This window comes from Aythya ferina (assembly GCF_964211825.1).
Source record: "Aythya ferina genome assembly, chromosome: 7".
Taxonomy (NCBI): Eukaryota; Metazoa; Chordata; class Aves; order Anseriformes; family Anatidae; genus Aythya; species Aythya ferina.
The window spans coordinates 25,384,080-25,399,722 of record NC_140302.1 but is presented as its reverse complement, the minus strand read 5'-3'; the positions used below and the strand labels follow the sequence as shown (position 1 = coordinate 25,399,722).

Genomic DNA, 15,643 nt, shown 5'->3' with positions numbered 1-15,643 from the left:
TTTTTTAACTGGTTCTGTTTGCCCTAGGACAGCAGCACCTGAAATGCACCCGTAGAGGATTTGATGTGGTGGCAGGCAGGGCATTTGCTTCTAACACTGTCAGTGACGTGGTTTGGAGGCATCTACCGAGTCTCAGTGTATTTGTGATCAAAGGGTTCCTCTGACATTAAAAATTATTAATCTCAGCACCTGCTGGTGCCTTTTTCTCCTAAAGGAGTGTCTCCCAGCAGGAGCCATACTAATAGAGGGAGAAGAGTGCTGAAGGGATGTGCTGTGAGAGTAACAGCAGTCAGACAGGATAAGTGGAAGGCTGTTACAGAGGAACAAAGAGATCTGAAATGTACCTGCTTTCATTTTTCCACCAAAATAAGTCTTCGTGGCTATAAAATAGTTTTTCCTTTCCCATTTGAGAAGTGCCTGTAATAATCTTAATTGCCATTGCACACCACTAATACCTAGCTTCTGAAATAACACGGGGAGTTTGAACGTCCCATCCCAGGCTGCCTTAGCATCCTCGCCAGTGCGCTGTGCTGCACTCAGTGAGCAGCAGCGTTGGGCTTACGTGGAAAGCACACATCTAAACAGATCCCTCCTGGTTCCTTGTGCAAATTCCCTGTTTTTGGGAGTGCCACGAGCACGTTTCAGCCCCAAGCTTGTGTTAAACCAACCTGAGTGTTGTCCTGTCTTAAATTGTCTGTGCTGTTGGAGAGCGATCCCACATCACAAGCTCCTGCTTGTCGCTCCGAGATAATTGCCGGTGACTCCTCCAATTCCACAGCGCCGCTGCTTTACCTCAGACATTGCCCACAGCTACGTCTTCCTGAACCCAGTTAGGAGGAGCTGGTGAAGCGAGCCAGTCCTGGCAGATAGTGGGAGTCAAGCTCGGTCAGCCTGCAGGAGCCTGGGCTGCCTTTCGCATTCACGTGGCAAAGACAAGCGCAAGATCAAAATTCTGCTTGGTATCAGAGCAAGATGCCTTTTCTCAAGGAAAGGCGAGGACACAGAAGATGTGTGCGCTCAGGGGTGGTACTGGCCTCCTCCCAGTGCCAGAAAGAGGAGTTCTGCAGCTATAAGGCAGGAGGGAAGCAGTTTCCAAACATAACGCTGTAGTGCTGACATCCCTACAGCAGCTTTTGGCATCTGGTTTTGGGGAAGAAGCTGCAGAGGTGCTTCCCCTGTTGATACAATCAGGAGTAGCAGAGATTGCCTTTCCTTGGAGGGAATGGCCGGGAAGCTTCCCTTGCAGGACCAGTGTCCTGCTGAAGGCAAAGCTCTCGTAATGCACAGAGCTCTGCCTAGGAATCAGCCCCCTGGCTAGTCCCTTGGAAATCTCCAGTACTAGCAAACACTGCAGGGGTTGGGTCGTGTCCTGCTGCCAAGGCTGTGTAAGGACCTGGATGGGGCTTCAGGAGCTGCTCAAAGGCAGCTCTCAATATCTGAATCCGAGCTTCAGATATTCCTCCGTATTCCTGCCTCGTGTCCTTGTCTGTTCATGGGTAGGAAGCATAACATCGAAGGTGGTCCTTGGCAGATGCTTTGCAGGAGGGTAAGGTGGAATCACGAGGACCAAACCCAAGTGGCAGCTCAACTGGGGGGCCTTGGGTTCTGCCTCAACCACACTCTGGAAACTTGGAAAGAATTTTGCCCCAAACATTTTCAGACTCAGCCTGTTCAGTGTGTAGTTTTCTGTACAGTTGGGCCTTCAGCTTTAAGGAGTCATCAAATGCAGAGGAGAGTTTTTGCCTATTATCACCTTCTGTGTGAATTAAAATTTCTTCCTTCCCTGCATTTGCAGCTACACAACATGAAATATTATCTTAGTGAGACTAGGAGTGAGCAGCTATATATTGGCTTCTGGCAGGAGTGTTTTCTTTTTGCGCTGATGTTTCCTTTTTCACAATCATAATGTTTCTTTCTGGTATTTCTGCCTTGGCAGACACTCATACCTGTGCCAGGGCTAGTAATTGTGACTAGGGAGGGATCCAAGTCAGGAGGAAGAACACACACAGCATTCACAGCAGTGATTTCAATGCCATGTAGACTAACCTGACCTGGCCTGAAATTAGCCCAGATTCCACAGCCACAGACAGGGGCCTGTAAGGCAAGATAAAGCTCTTCCTACCTTAAGCTCCTTGCTGCTGAAAACAGACGTTGTAAAGGCACCTCTGGTGTTTTTCTGCTTCCCTGAAGTCAGTGCTAGGACTTGAGCATGAATATATCCTGGGAGTGCCCAGGATGAACATCACAGTGCAACAATATTTCTGCTAGGCTTTTGTGCTAGCACAGGCGTGATGTGGGTAGCAAACAGAGGTAGAACTCCAGCATTTGTCTGCGTTTCTATTCCTGTATTGCTGAATCCTGCACAGAGCAGGTGTGTGGGAGTGATGTTTGAATCCTGTGGGTTTGATCAGACCTTTATAGAGGCACAGTCTGGTGCACACAGGTGGCTCTGGAAATGCACTTTAAACTTTTTGGTGTGGATGGCTTCCAGGCAGTCCAGTCCCCTGCTGAAGAGAGACTTGTAGGACTTGTGGGGATTTGTTGCCATCTTCTGCTATTCACAAAACTCTAAGTACAGTCTTTATGCTTTCCCTGCAGGTGGCAATGGTATGGATTCTGTAACGAAGAAAACGAGGCAAGATGGCTCAGAAGTTACAGAAAGACGTAAGGAGAACGTTTTTTATTTTCTTATTACAAGATTAAATTGCACACCAAAGATCCCTCAAACAGATTTCCAGTTTTATAAAAGGTTCAATGCTGACCAGATATCCAGACCTAAGTCTGCACGTGTCCTTGGCATCTCTGCCAAAGTCAGAAAAAAGAATAGAATGGGTCAAGGTCAGACTTTTAGAGACATTTAGCATGACCTGATTGTTTAAACAGAAATGATTGCCCTGTGGTAACATTTCTAACCAGTAGTGCAAACATTTTGATTCTCCTTGTGCCTCTGAGTCCAATGCCCCGTATGGTCTAGAAAATGTTCTTTATATATATTTTTTGGCTGTACGTAAAACACGATGTTTGCTGCTGGTGTTGTGGAAGTTAGCTAGTAGGAAGCTAGTGAGGGGTCTGACCTTGGGCTTCACAGTTACAGCAACTGCTGTGTGGTTCAGTAGTGCCCTGAAATAATATGACTTCCATGGCTCCAGGGACTTGTAAAGAAAAAAGTCTTTCGTGGCAGTGATGCACTTAGTGTAACGTGACAAAAGTGTGCAAGCATACAGCCTGCAGCTTTCAGGCAGTGTGGTCTTAAGGGACTTTGCTTTAAATGTAATGATCTTCTTGAATAAGTCATGCTGTTCCATGGGAATGAAGTAGAACATTGATCTCATCTGACTAGAATAACATGCAATAACTTCTGCGTAATAATAATATTTTTCTGTCCTCAGTTATTACAGAGACAGTAACGACAAGGCTGACTTCCTTACCACCCAGTAAGTAATTGTGATCCATTGCATTACTTCTGCCCAGTGACTGCTGCCCCTCCGTGCTATCTGGCTGCATTACTTTCATAAATCCCTGGGTGCAACAGGTCTTGCTGCAGGAAAACTAACACCCAAAGAGAAGCTATTTTCAGAAATGCCCCTCCCAGAATGCTGCTTAGGGGAGAGAAGGAGCAGCATGTGGGGAACCATCAGGCTGTTGTCAGAAAAAAAGTTCCACAGTCCACCACTCTTCAAGGGCGTAGACCCAGATATAGTCTCCAGTGAGGCCTGTCTCTTGGGGACAAGAGGCAAAAGTGATGGGTCTGCTGCCTCCATCTTACCCAGTCGACAACAGTGGGTGAATCCCTTTAGGTAGTATCAGATGTCACAGGTGATTTCTGTCCCTGTGCAGCAAGAAGGGAAGACTCCTCCATGCTCTTTATACCACTGTGTTGCTGATTAGCTTGCTGCAGCTGAGTTGGAAAGGGATTGGATTGTCTCATTTATGATGAGGGTTAACAGAAGCGTCCCCCAGCCCATGTCCAAAACAAAACTTGACAACAAACGTGTTGACTCTGCAGCATGAATGTTTATCTGCCCTGCCAAGACAAATCTCTGCAGTTCTGATGTCTTGCCAGACATGAAGCTGTTCTTGTAAAGTATGAGGACAGCTTTGGGTACCTCCTGCCTTGTCTTGCAGTATTTTTGCTCTTCTTGTGTTTTACCCTGACTGAATGTCTCATTTTGTGCTCTTCTCTTCCAGAAGGAGGGAGCAGCAGTGGGCTCAAAACATCATCCCACACTGGAGGGAGTGGAGTGGAAAAGAGGTCTTACACCCATGGCAGCAGCTATGTGACTTCAAGTAAGGAGTAAAGGCATTGGAAATAGAAAGCAAAGGCAGCATAAATGGGCTGAGGAGAGATTCAGGGCAGGGAGGTAGATTGAGGCAGAGGTGAGGAAAGCAGAGTTTCTGAAAGTAGAAATGACAAATACTCAAAGCAAAGGCATTATTTCCCTAAAGCTGGTTGTGAGGATGGGTGAGTAAATGGCAAAATTCCCATTTTCCACAGGGAAAACTTGATTTCAGGTTACTTTTCTTTAACTTTTGAAAAACTTTTTCTTTCAGGGGAACAATAACAAAAAATATCATTCCTACCACCCTTAAGTTATCTGGAAATCAGATTTCCCTTCTTTCAGGATTTCCAAATCACATCCTTTCTGAGCATTTTTCTTCAAAAGACTTGATTACTCTGTTTGTTAATCTTGCAGAGGACAGATTACTATTAAAGATTTTCACAGAACATATTTTCTTGTGTATGTATCCATGGTTTTAGCACTTTGAATCGTCTGACTTATTTTCTGGTTGTATTAAATCAGTATGTCCTGGCCACTTTGCTGAGCTTTTTGATTGTCATGGTGAAGGTTTTTGAAAAATGAACTTCCCAGCCAAGTTTCTGGCACACCTTCCCCAATCAGACCAATTGGATAACTGTCCTCACAGAAAACATTCTCCATGCTCCAGAATTGCTGACAAGTCTAAGGGAGGGAAGTGGTGGGGTGTGGAAGCTCAAAGGGTGAATGAGCCATTCCCAGTCAATCTGACACTCAGCCTCTTACCAATTAAAGGCCAGAGTGTGGAATCCCTTTGCCTCAGGGCAAATGTGAAGTAACTCCAGTAAAGATACCAATCTAATTGTCTAGACTGGCACTAGTCTGAGAACTGAACCCATTCCTGAAAGCTCTTCATTTAAATGACTCTGTGGGATTACCATCCTACTTGTTATTTCTTTCCAGTGTGTAGAAAAAGGGAATCTGAATTTCTGAGATGATGAACCCTTCAAGATTTACAAAGCATTTTCTAATCTTTGCTTTCCCATTCTGCTTGCAGAATGCCTCCAGCAGTGGCCCACTTGTCACTGTAGTTCTTTCTGCTGAATTAAGTGGAAAAGTCACAGAACAAAACAGGTCCATGTAGAGGGGAAAACAAACTAGAAAATACTTCAAGAACACAAGGGCGTGCTCTTTCTTACAGTGATGAGTAAACAATGTCCAGTCCGATCCTGCTGATCAGCATGCGCATATTGCACTTTGTCACAGGGCTCCCCTTGTGCTGCACTCTGATCATACTCCATCAGCAGATTTCAAAACAAGAATCTGGTCCCTTCACAAACCATTATGGCTGCTCAGTTCTTTTTCCACAGCACTAATGTGAATTAAGAAGGGAAATTCTCCCCTCTGTCTAAATGTAACACTAATAACCTCCAGGCTGCCTTGGGCCTGACTCACACCTCTATCACTTCTCCAGGAAATGGACTGAATAAGGCATGACTAAGTGAGAATGTGGCTGGTTGCTTTGGAAAGGAAGCGTGCTCATGTCTGCCTTCCCTCAGCTCCTGAACTGCATCCTTCAGCACTAGGAATTTTGTTCAACCATCTCCCAGTTTTTGTATCATATAACGCTGAAGTTTACAGGTATATCTGTATCCAAACCAAAACCCAGCTCCGTCCAAAGACAGATGTCTTCCTGCTCAGTAGAAATGGCTAATTCACCTCATTAGGCCAAATGCTGCAGTCAATGAGATCATTGACAAGAGACGTTTTAAAACCAGAAAGACAAACTCCTCTCTGCATGAACGCTGAGGTCAGTCAGAGTTAGATCTAAATGTGGTTCTTGCCCATCTCTAGTTGTGAGATACCAATGCAAATCTGTCCAGCTCTGAAGACAGGAACATCAAGCAATCAGGACTTGTAGAGTCTACACCCAGGGCATTTATTCCATTTGCTGAGGGCTTTTTTTTTGTGTGTGTGTATAGGTGGAAGTGGTAGACTGAATTCATCATCGTCATCTGGCTACAGACAAGCACAGTCTCCCAGCTCAACTCTCACCAAATCACCTGGTTCAACGTTTGAAAGAAAAACTTATGTCAGCCGCCATGCAACGTACGAAGGTATCACAGAACGTGCCATACAAAGCAGGCAATGGGTTGTGCACTCTGAGGTCAATTGGGACTGCCAGCATATTAATGCATGATTATCCTAATTAGCACAAGAATCCCATTGTGGCTTTCCTAGGAAGTAAGCCACCAGGGACACATTTTAATGGTGGGGTCCTATTTATAGTAATGTTCATTCCTGAGAAGAGTTGTGGCATATTTTTGTTGAAAGACATTAGCAACTCTTTCAAGTGATCCTGAATAGCTCTTTTTGAATGAAATGTTTATTACCCAGTGGGATTAGACATGTACCTGGAAAATATATTTGGAAAGCGCTTAATGGTCTTCTAAAAAGTATTAATGACATCTTTCTATTCTTTGCAGGGAGTTCCAGTGCTAACTCTTCTCCAGAGTTCCCCAGAAAAGAGTTTGGTATGTTCTTTCAGAACTGTCCCTCTGAGTATTAAGGGAAGGTCATGTGAGTTGGTGACTACAATGGCTTTTCACACATTAATACGTCTTGCTCTGCCAGTGCTGCCACTATATTGGCAGCCAGTGCAGCTCCTGATTTCAAAGGAGTTATTAGAGATTTACATCAGTGTAGCAGACAGCAGAGTCAGCTATCAGTATCTCTAGCTGATATTGATTCCACAACAGAGGCTGCATGCTTTATACCTACTGTACCTACTGCCTTCAGCTGCTCTTCTAACAGTCCCCATATGGCACAGGACATGGACAGAAGAACAGAGACGTAGGGCACCTTGTGACATTTGCTGTCCCATAGCTAGGGGAATAACTCCAAGCAAAAAAATACAGCCCCTTAAGATTTTGAGCCATGGCTGGATTTGCCCTTACATGCACTAGCTCTTTTCTAGACTTCAGCATGTTTATATGATGTTATTGGAAAGATGAATTGGATCTCAAGTGGTATATTTATATTGAATATTGTCAGCAGCTATGAGCTTGCCCTGTCCAAACTCTGACAGGCCTATTATGTTCGGCGCAGGCAGAGAATGTGATCAGGTTGTCTTTCTGGTTCAGGGAAGAGACAGGGCTTCACAGCATCCAGCCTTGGTTGATGGCATAAACAGGGCTATTATCCTCCGATTGGCCTGTAGAAATAGGAGATCATCATTTGTGAACAACATTTATGTGTACAAACAGAAACAGCAGATGGTCCAGAAATGCTAAGGTGCTACGCACTCTTTGAGATACCTCATGGTCTAAAGGGGGCCTGGCAGAAACCGAGGAATCAATGTCCCCAGCTGTGCCTCAAGTAATGCAGGCTGCTGCCTGAATTTCAGCACTCTGAGCAGGGTTCATGTATTCATTTTCAGAGGTGGTGTAAGCAGTTAAGACCTAATATTGTTTTTCTCTCGGTGTTCACAGCATCTGCTTCCACACGAGGGAGAAGCCAAAGTCGAGGTGAGTGATACTGCTCTTTTAAAAGCCTCCTTTTTTAATTCTTCAGTATAATTCAGGGTGTGTTAAACGGGCCTATTCCTTGGCTAGAATCAAAGCAGTGTAAGTCTAGAGTCAGATAAGGTATGTGGATTTACACCACTACAGATGTGAACCATTTTATCTGTAAGCAATTGCTTAAAGGCTCAGTGTAAAAATGGACTCCAGTAAAGGTCATGGTGGTTAGGACTTTATCAGAATGGAGGGTCTGCTTGGGGACCTCGACATCTGGGGGTATAGGACATAGCTTTCCATCTTGACTGTTTACTACCATAAACTCAGTCCATCCATGCTCTGTGACCCCCCTCTGACAATTTTACAATGCTGTATTTATGTTTCTCCTCCTGAGATCTATGTAACAAACCATAAGGCCATTCCCTGAAATGGTCTCATGCTGGTGGTAAGGAGATGTTGAAGAAATTATGGACTTGTTGTGGTGTGTTTAGCAAGCTTACTGTAAATCTGCATCGTTTAAATCATTCAGCTCTTCTAATAATTTATTAACAGCGTTGGGGAAAGCAGGATTATATCACTGTGCAAGAGTTTAATATATGTTCCCAGTTGCTTGAGGAGGAAACTATAATGTCATTTTATCCAAGTTAATTTTAGCAGTGGGTATAAATCGTCTGCTCTTGCATACTCCTCTTGGAGAATGTCACAGTTACCAATTATTCTACCTCAGATCTTCACAGTCTCCTCTAGCACAATACATACCTCCCAGCAGAACCAGGCCATACATAATAAATCAGAGAATCAGCTGCAGTTTCTCATACTACTTCAGAAAATTGCCCCAGTCTATCATCTTCTCCACCTGAATGCCAAAGTCCGTGTTTCATTTCTAGTGCATGCATTTTCAGATTTCATCTTGAGGAGCATGTTTCACATGTCCTGGCTGGTCAACTTGCTTGTGGGTAGCAAGCTTACAGGCTTGCCCCACCAAATCAGATTGATTCTCTTGTGCTGGACAGTAAAAGTCAGTAATAAAATGGAATATCTCTTGAGAATGTTGGCTTAATAAATGTCTGCTTGTGACCTGATAGTTTTAATTCAATGGAGTTTTTGTCAAGTTGGGGGTTACATTTAAAGAGACAAAACAAAAGGCAGCAGGTTGCAAGAGCCTAAATCCTACAGCCTATTATATAGATGGAAGTGTGAGTTTTACCCAGTAAGTAATAGGGAACTTGTGTATTTAGTGAGCCTTAAAATCCTGAGGCTTCTTTTGGCTCTGTAGGTTTTCACCCAGTAAAATAATAGTAATTGTGATGAGGTGGAGTATCAATGTGATTGAGGACTGTATAATCAGGCCTTCGATTTGATTGGCACTGACAATTCGATTGATTTCAGTAGAGGCCCTCAAGGAGCAAAATACTGCTCTCTGGAATTAAAAGTAGCAAAATTTGACCCCAAAACAAAAAGTCACTCAAACCAATTTACACCAAATTCACATAAGCCACGAGTGCTGCTCAGATCAAGTAGCAAGGTAACACAGACATCAGGAAAAAAGAACTTCACTTCAGCCTAAAAATTCATTTCCAGCTCAGGGCATAAATACATCTCACTCCATATTCATGATCTGTTTTTTTCCCTTCCCAGAGAGTGAAATACGAGTCCGGCTTCAGAGTGCATCTCCCTCTGGCAGATGTAAGTATCATGGCTTATACTCCAGGGGGAACAGGTATAACACAGCGAGTGTTGCTACTCTAGGTATGTCTGCAGTGTCTCTAGGATCCAGTCTTGATGGATATGATGGATAGCAGCATGTTATCCCATTTTCCTGCTGTAAGAACTTTCATTTATCTCCCCCTTCTGAACAAGGAAGCATGCTGTGGGATATATGGTGGTCTTGCAAGGGTAGAGTTGTACTTAGACCCTGAAATGAGGCCCTTGAAACTTTGTTAAGTCAGTGGTGCCCCCAGAAAAGTACAACTTCGTAGACACTCACAGGTAAATTCCACTAAATGGTTTAGTCTGGGCAGGATTACAGATCAGTGAAACAATGGCTTTTGGATATATTTGTATGCTTGTTTTTCCTGCCAGGGACAGAGCTGGATGATGTAAAACGTTTGCTGAAAGGAAGTCGATCAGCCAGCTGCAGTCCTACTCGATCACCATCAAGTACCCTCCCAATACCGAAAAAAGCTGTGGTGGAGACAAAGATGGTTACCGAGAGCTCTCAGTCAGGTACGTGGCAGAGAACAGTTAGCAATGCTGGAGCCTTCCAAACATATTCTTTTTCCATAAAAATACCCACTATACCCAGTTGCTAAGAACATCAGGGTAAGAATACATGGTCTCTGTCCCTGGTAGTGCTGGCAATAAAGAGAAAGGGGCAGAATGCCAGAGGGCTGCCCTACCATGAGCCATTCTGGGTGGCTTTCTGGTGACTTGTCCAACTTCCATAAAATTAAGCCAGTTCCTGCTGCCAGCAGCTTTAATCCAGAGGTACTGCTGGCAGAGACCAGAGTTCCAAGTAAACATGTCTTACAGTGGCATTATCTCTTGTCTCTGAGCAAGATGAAGATAGCACTGAAGACAACATTTGGGTCAGTGTTTGTTTTATTGGCCATACCACTGGTTCAGAAATCAGTAGAATTTGATAATAATAGAAATACTATTTGAAATGTTATAACTAGCTTTTGTTATTTATAAGGCCCACAGCAGTGCTTGAGGCAGTGGTGTTCACATTCACTCCACTGTTCTCCACCAGTATGTAGGAACAAGGAATGTCTTTTTTCTTTCTGCTGGCTCAAATCCTGCCTCAAACTGGGAATTTTAGTCCAGTACACAAGTGAGCCAGAGCCACACATGTGGGAAGCAAAAATCATAGGCCTCACACTCCAGGATGATTTATTAATAGGAACATGGAACGAAGTACATTAAGTGTTTTATTGTGGTATCACAGCATCTATAAATAACGAAATCTCCTCAAGGCATTTTGTGAATGGTCATGCTATCAGGTCAGTCCATTGTTTAAAATTCAGGTGGGCTGTAGTCCGCTGGCATTTGAGATCAATTATACCATCTTAACCTGGAGTCACTGCATGGACTCCACTACGTTAATTGAAATCTAAGGCAGATTAATTTGTCTGCCACATAAACCTGCAGTGCATGCTAAATCACAAGCCTGGTCCTGTTGAAAACCATTACTGTTTTGTTTTTTTTTTTTACAGTGTCGGGGACATATGATACAACCATACTGAATACTGCCCTCCCTTCATACACCTGGTCCTCAACTCTGCCTGCTGGGTCTTCCCTTGGCGGATACCACAACAGCATGGCCCAGAGCTCATCCTTGATCAATGCCATGTCTCACTCTACAGGATCAGGTACGTTCCCGGGACTGCCCAGGCTGGCAGGAAAAATCTCCATGCTGAAGCTGGGTCAAAAGTAGTACTCTTTCTGCAGAGAGAGAATTTAAATGATGGAAGAATCAAGGTGGCAGAAGATAGGCTTACATTTTCTCCGCTTTTCTGTAACTTCGTGCTCTCTGCTTCCACACTGACTGTATTTGAAAGTTCTTGTTTGTGAGGATCAATCGTCCTGACTGCTTGATCTGTCTTTGAACTTTTATGATAGCTTTGTTGTTGACTTAAATGAGGCTCACATTCTCTATCAAAACTAGTTTTAGACTCTAGTGAACTTCGGATGATTCTGCCCACTGTAAGAACATCTGGTTCTAATCCTTCAGTCCTCTTACACTAAAGATGTAATCAATAAATTTTGACTGGGATTACACCTTTTAAGACCTGCCTCTAAGTACCAGGGATGCTGTTATTTCCCAGATGCAGAGAAAGAGTGCAGGAAGCTTCATGATAGTGTTCTACTAAAAGCTTTGCTTTCTCACATTATCTCATGATTGCAACTTGTCTGATATGGGATTTTCTCCCCTTTGTGAGTTCTGTAAAAGCATGGTTTGGTGTCATAATTTTCAAGATTTTTCCTCTGTGCAATTACTGTGCATTTTCACTAACTGCATTTTCAAGTGACCCTTACTCTTAAGTTCTGTAGCTATGCCACTGGCTTGGTGCTGGATTTCTGATTCTACAGAAGTAATAAAATTTGATTTCCTCTTTTCGCAGTTTTTGGTGTTCCAAATAACCTGGCTCCCACCAATCATACTCTGAACACAGGCCTGAGTGCTTCCTCAACAGGTCAGATTTTTCTGTTCTTCCTTTCAAACTTTCACAGCATAACTGTCCTGGCAGACACGTACAATGAACTGCCCTGCAGGACTCCTACAACTCCTATAATTTTTCTTTGCAGTGTTTGGAGTTCAAAACAACCTGACACCAAACTCTTCAACCCTGACCCAGAATGCCTCTGCAGCCTCCACAGGTCAGCAACAATTTAAGCCTAGAGAAAATGTGGGAGTCACTGGTGTGTGTTGCCTTCTCCCACCTTTTCTGCAGTGACTAGAATGTTCATACTGACAGAGGTTCCTTCACTGCCCTCTGCTGGTGTGGAGCAGGGTGGTGTGAGGAGATGCTGAGGAACATGTCCTCTCCTTTGCCTATGCAGGAATGGCTCTCACTCCCTATGTAAGCACTAGAAACTTTTTTACTAGGGAAGCCCTTGCTCGTTTGAGTTTTCCTCAGTGCCTTAAATGAGAAAAGATTCCTGAAACAGTGTGCAGCCTAAGGCTGGTATGTGTAGGTACCTTGTTGTCCTCCATCTCTTTCATTCTGGGATTTCTTCATTGCAGCATATGGGATGAAGAACACTTCTCAGAGCAACACCATGGCTAGTACTGGTGTGTCTGCCTCAGCAGGTGAGTGTACCATTTCCAGTTGTTTAGGCATGGCTTTGTTCAAGCATGTCATGGTAGCAGTGAGTTAGAGATTCAGCCAGCTATGTGCTACTAACACCTGACTTCTCAGGAGCATGACTTGTCACTAGCCAAGCCCTTCACCAGTGCCTTTCTGAAAAGAAGGCAAATGACCCAGAATCTCAGAGTGAGAAAACTGGCTGGCCTGAGTGAGATTTCCCCCACTTTGTGGTAACTTGGGTAATCTTACTGAAGCTATTTCCACTCAGTAGACAACTGGATAGATCACACACGTGACATTGTGCTTCATATGAAGCCAAAACATTGGCAAAGTTACACTTAACCTTTATTTTTCAGTAGTATCAGCCTTGACCATTCAAAAATCAAGGATTTGATGATCAGATTGTTATTTGATTAATGAGAGAAGCTGAGGTCTTTCTACTAGCCTTTGGTCTCTGAACGGTTGGGATTCACCTTTTCAAGCTTATTTTCTGTAACTACAACAGCTATGAATGAAACTTTTATTTTTTGTTTAAGGGAAGTCAAGTTTCTTTTGTAATCCAAGTACTCTCAAAGGCAAGCCTTAAAAATAGGTGGAAATACAACAGAAGTTATGATAATATTTCTAATGTAGGTTTACTCCAGCTTCGTACTACAGTGATGGAATAATACCAGTCTGCATATCTTAATTTTCAATGTTCTGTCAATTTCTCTGCAAGCTCAGGTTTGTACACCCTTCCAGTTATATTTGATACTGCCTAATGGCAGAAGGGTGACTACAGCAACATTTCTTAATCTTGTTTGGCCTGAGCCCAACCTCAGTAAGCCACAGTTCAAAGCCTCATGAGCATGCCTGGCTCCCAAGGATATGGAGTGCTTTGTGTTTCCGAGTATCTCTGCTCACCTGCTTAAGATCTGCTGGCTCTGATGAACCTTGGATGTCTCTCTAAGACTGAGTTTCTATGATTCTGTAGTAGTGTTTTTGAGAAGTGAGGTGGTCATTGAGCAAATCATTTTTATATGTTATTGAATTCTACATGCTCTCCGTTTCCTAAAGAAGCTGTTCCCCTGCTAGTGAAATATCGAAAGACAACTCTAATAAGATTTAACGAAACACAGCACTCCACTTAGCTTCAAGTGATCAGTGTGTCTCTTGCTGGCTTGTAGTGGTGGCAACCCCAATCACAACAGGACTCCCTGTTCTCACAAACAAAAGTGTTGTAAGTTGTAATTATGACTCTTTGGCCATGCTCATCTCCTCCTCTTTCCTGTCCTTTACCAATATTCCAGGGGGAACTGTTTTGAGCTCCCAGGGGGATGACATTCTGCGCAAAGACTGCAAGTTCCTGCTGCTGGAGAAGGACAATGCCCCAGCAAAGAAGGAGATGGAGCTCTTGATCATGACAAAGGATAGTGGCAAAGTCTTTAGTGCCTCGAACACCGGGCTTAATGGAGGTAACTTCTCTTCCTTGGGATGTGTGGGTATGCTGAGGGTAGGGAATGGAGAGTGATCATAAGGGGAAGGTAAATCAGAGGCATCTCCACAGGGCACATTCTGGAGATGGTAAATTTTGACAGAGCTTCAGTGAGAACAGTGTGGCTTGAGAATGTAAAAGAAGAGTCCTACACATGCAGCCAGATCAACTCTGCCAGTGTAGAGTCTTCTCTATCTGTGGAGTTCAGAGTTCAGGACATCACACCTGACTCAAACCCCTGCAGCCCAGCCATGAAGCTTGGTCAGGCATTTAGCCTTTAACCATACCCGCAGCATTTAGGTCTAGCCTGTGCATTTAAAGCTCCGGAGCATGCCTTGTGACATTTCACACAGCTCAGGAGCCTCAAAAACAGAAACTAGATCTGCAGCTGGCTTAAACTGACAGAACTGTTGTGACTTCCTAGAAAAAACATGCCTTTTGCCTTTGGGAAAAAAAAAAAAAAGGCTTGGTTCCTATTGTAATGTTTTCAATTATATTTGGTTCCTGTTCAGGATCCTTTGCAGAAGACACACTGAAGAAAGAGAAGCAAGGATTTTCTTCTTCTTACGCTACAGATACGGGCCTCAAATCAGATGCAAATGGTAAGAGTTTGCCCCTATGGCAATGCAAGAGAACTACCTCGTTCTGCCTCCAGTACTACCTTCCCCCTGCAAGCCCATGCTCCAAGTTTGATCATGCATGGAAAGACTGTTAAATCTTCTTTTACTGTTACACCAGGAGGACTGAAATCAGTACCAACAAGGGACAAAGCAACATATGCGGGTAAGTGTTGCTGTTCAGACTTTGACTCTGACTCTGAAATCAAGGAGCTGTTCACTGTGAGAGTGCCCTTCCCTCTTTCAGAAATACGAAATGGCGATGCGGGGGGTGCAGTTGGATCAGCACCATCTTGGTGTCCCTGTGGTTCCTGCTGTAGCTGGTGGAAATGGCTCCTGGGTTTGCTTCTGGCCTGGTTGCTTCTCCTCGGGTTACTGTTTGGACTCATTGCTCTGGGTAAGAAATAAACACAAGAGCTGGCTGGGTCACAGACCACCATGTGTAGTTAACATCGGGACTGAACAGAAATCCACCTCTGTGTGTCCCTGTCCCTGAGAAAGATTACAGCCATGGTGAGAAGGAGAGAAAGGGAAGCTGCAGAAGTAAGGTCTCCTTTCTGCTTACAGGAGGGAGTTTGATATGGAGGAATAAAATGTTGAATAGAACAGAAAGAATAACAGAGGGTTTAAGCTGGCAAAGAGGCCAAGCAAACTGTAACTCACTACCAGAGCTGCCAACCCAGAGAGCTGAGGAGGAGCGTGTTCAGTGCTCAAAATTGTGACTGCCACCAACATATTACAAATGGACAGAAAGAATGGATAAGGAATATAAACCTGCAATGAAGGCTTATATAGTCTTGGGGTGAGGAGAGTGGGAAAACAACTGAGGTCTGAAGTCTTTCTTCTCCTTGGAGACTATCAGATTCCAAAGCTGTCATTTAAACTCCAGATTTCCCTGCTAGGAAAAAAAAAAAAAAAAAAAAAAAAGTGATGCAAAGAATAGTCCTGCAAAATTCAGTGTCCATAG

The 15,643-nt window shown here is 43.8% G+C and overlaps 1 protein-coding gene across 2 annotated transcripts in view; it reads left to right on the top strand.

The window, feature by feature from the left end:
* The window catches only part of COL17A1 (collagen type XVII alpha 1 chain), a 54,611-nt gene that overhangs the window by 15,278 nt on the left and 23,690 nt on the right, over positions 1–15,643 (top strand). For both annotated transcript variants that reach the window (XM_084524992.1, XM_084524993.1), the window contains exons 2-17: positions 2,599–2,664; positions 3,390–3,434; positions 4,189–4,287; positions 6,239–6,373; positions 6,743–6,790; positions 7,748–7,783; positions 9,413–9,460; positions 9,857–10,000; positions 10,990–11,145; positions 11,899–11,970; positions 12,083–12,154; positions 12,522–12,587; positions 13,875–14,039; positions 14,572–14,661; positions 14,798–14,842; positions 14,924–15,073. In XM_084524992.1, the coding sequence (XP_084381118.1) occupies positions 2,610–2,664; positions 3,390–3,434; positions 4,189–4,287; positions 6,239–6,373; positions 6,743–6,790; positions 7,748–7,783; positions 9,413–9,460; positions 9,857–10,000; positions 10,990–11,145; positions 11,899–11,970; positions 12,083–12,154; positions 12,522–12,587; positions 13,875–14,039; positions 14,572–14,661; positions 14,798–14,842; positions 14,924–15,073 (1,426 nt within the window). In that variant the 5' untranslated portion in view covers positions 2,599–2,609. The remainder of the gene's footprint in view (positions 1–2,598; positions 2,665–3,389; positions 3,435–4,188; positions 4,288–6,238; positions 6,374–6,742; positions 6,791–7,747; positions 7,784–9,412; positions 9,461–9,856; positions 10,001–10,989; positions 11,146–11,898; positions 11,971–12,082; positions 12,155–12,521; positions 12,588–13,874; positions 14,040–14,571; positions 14,662–14,797; positions 14,843–14,923; positions 15,074–15,643) is intronic.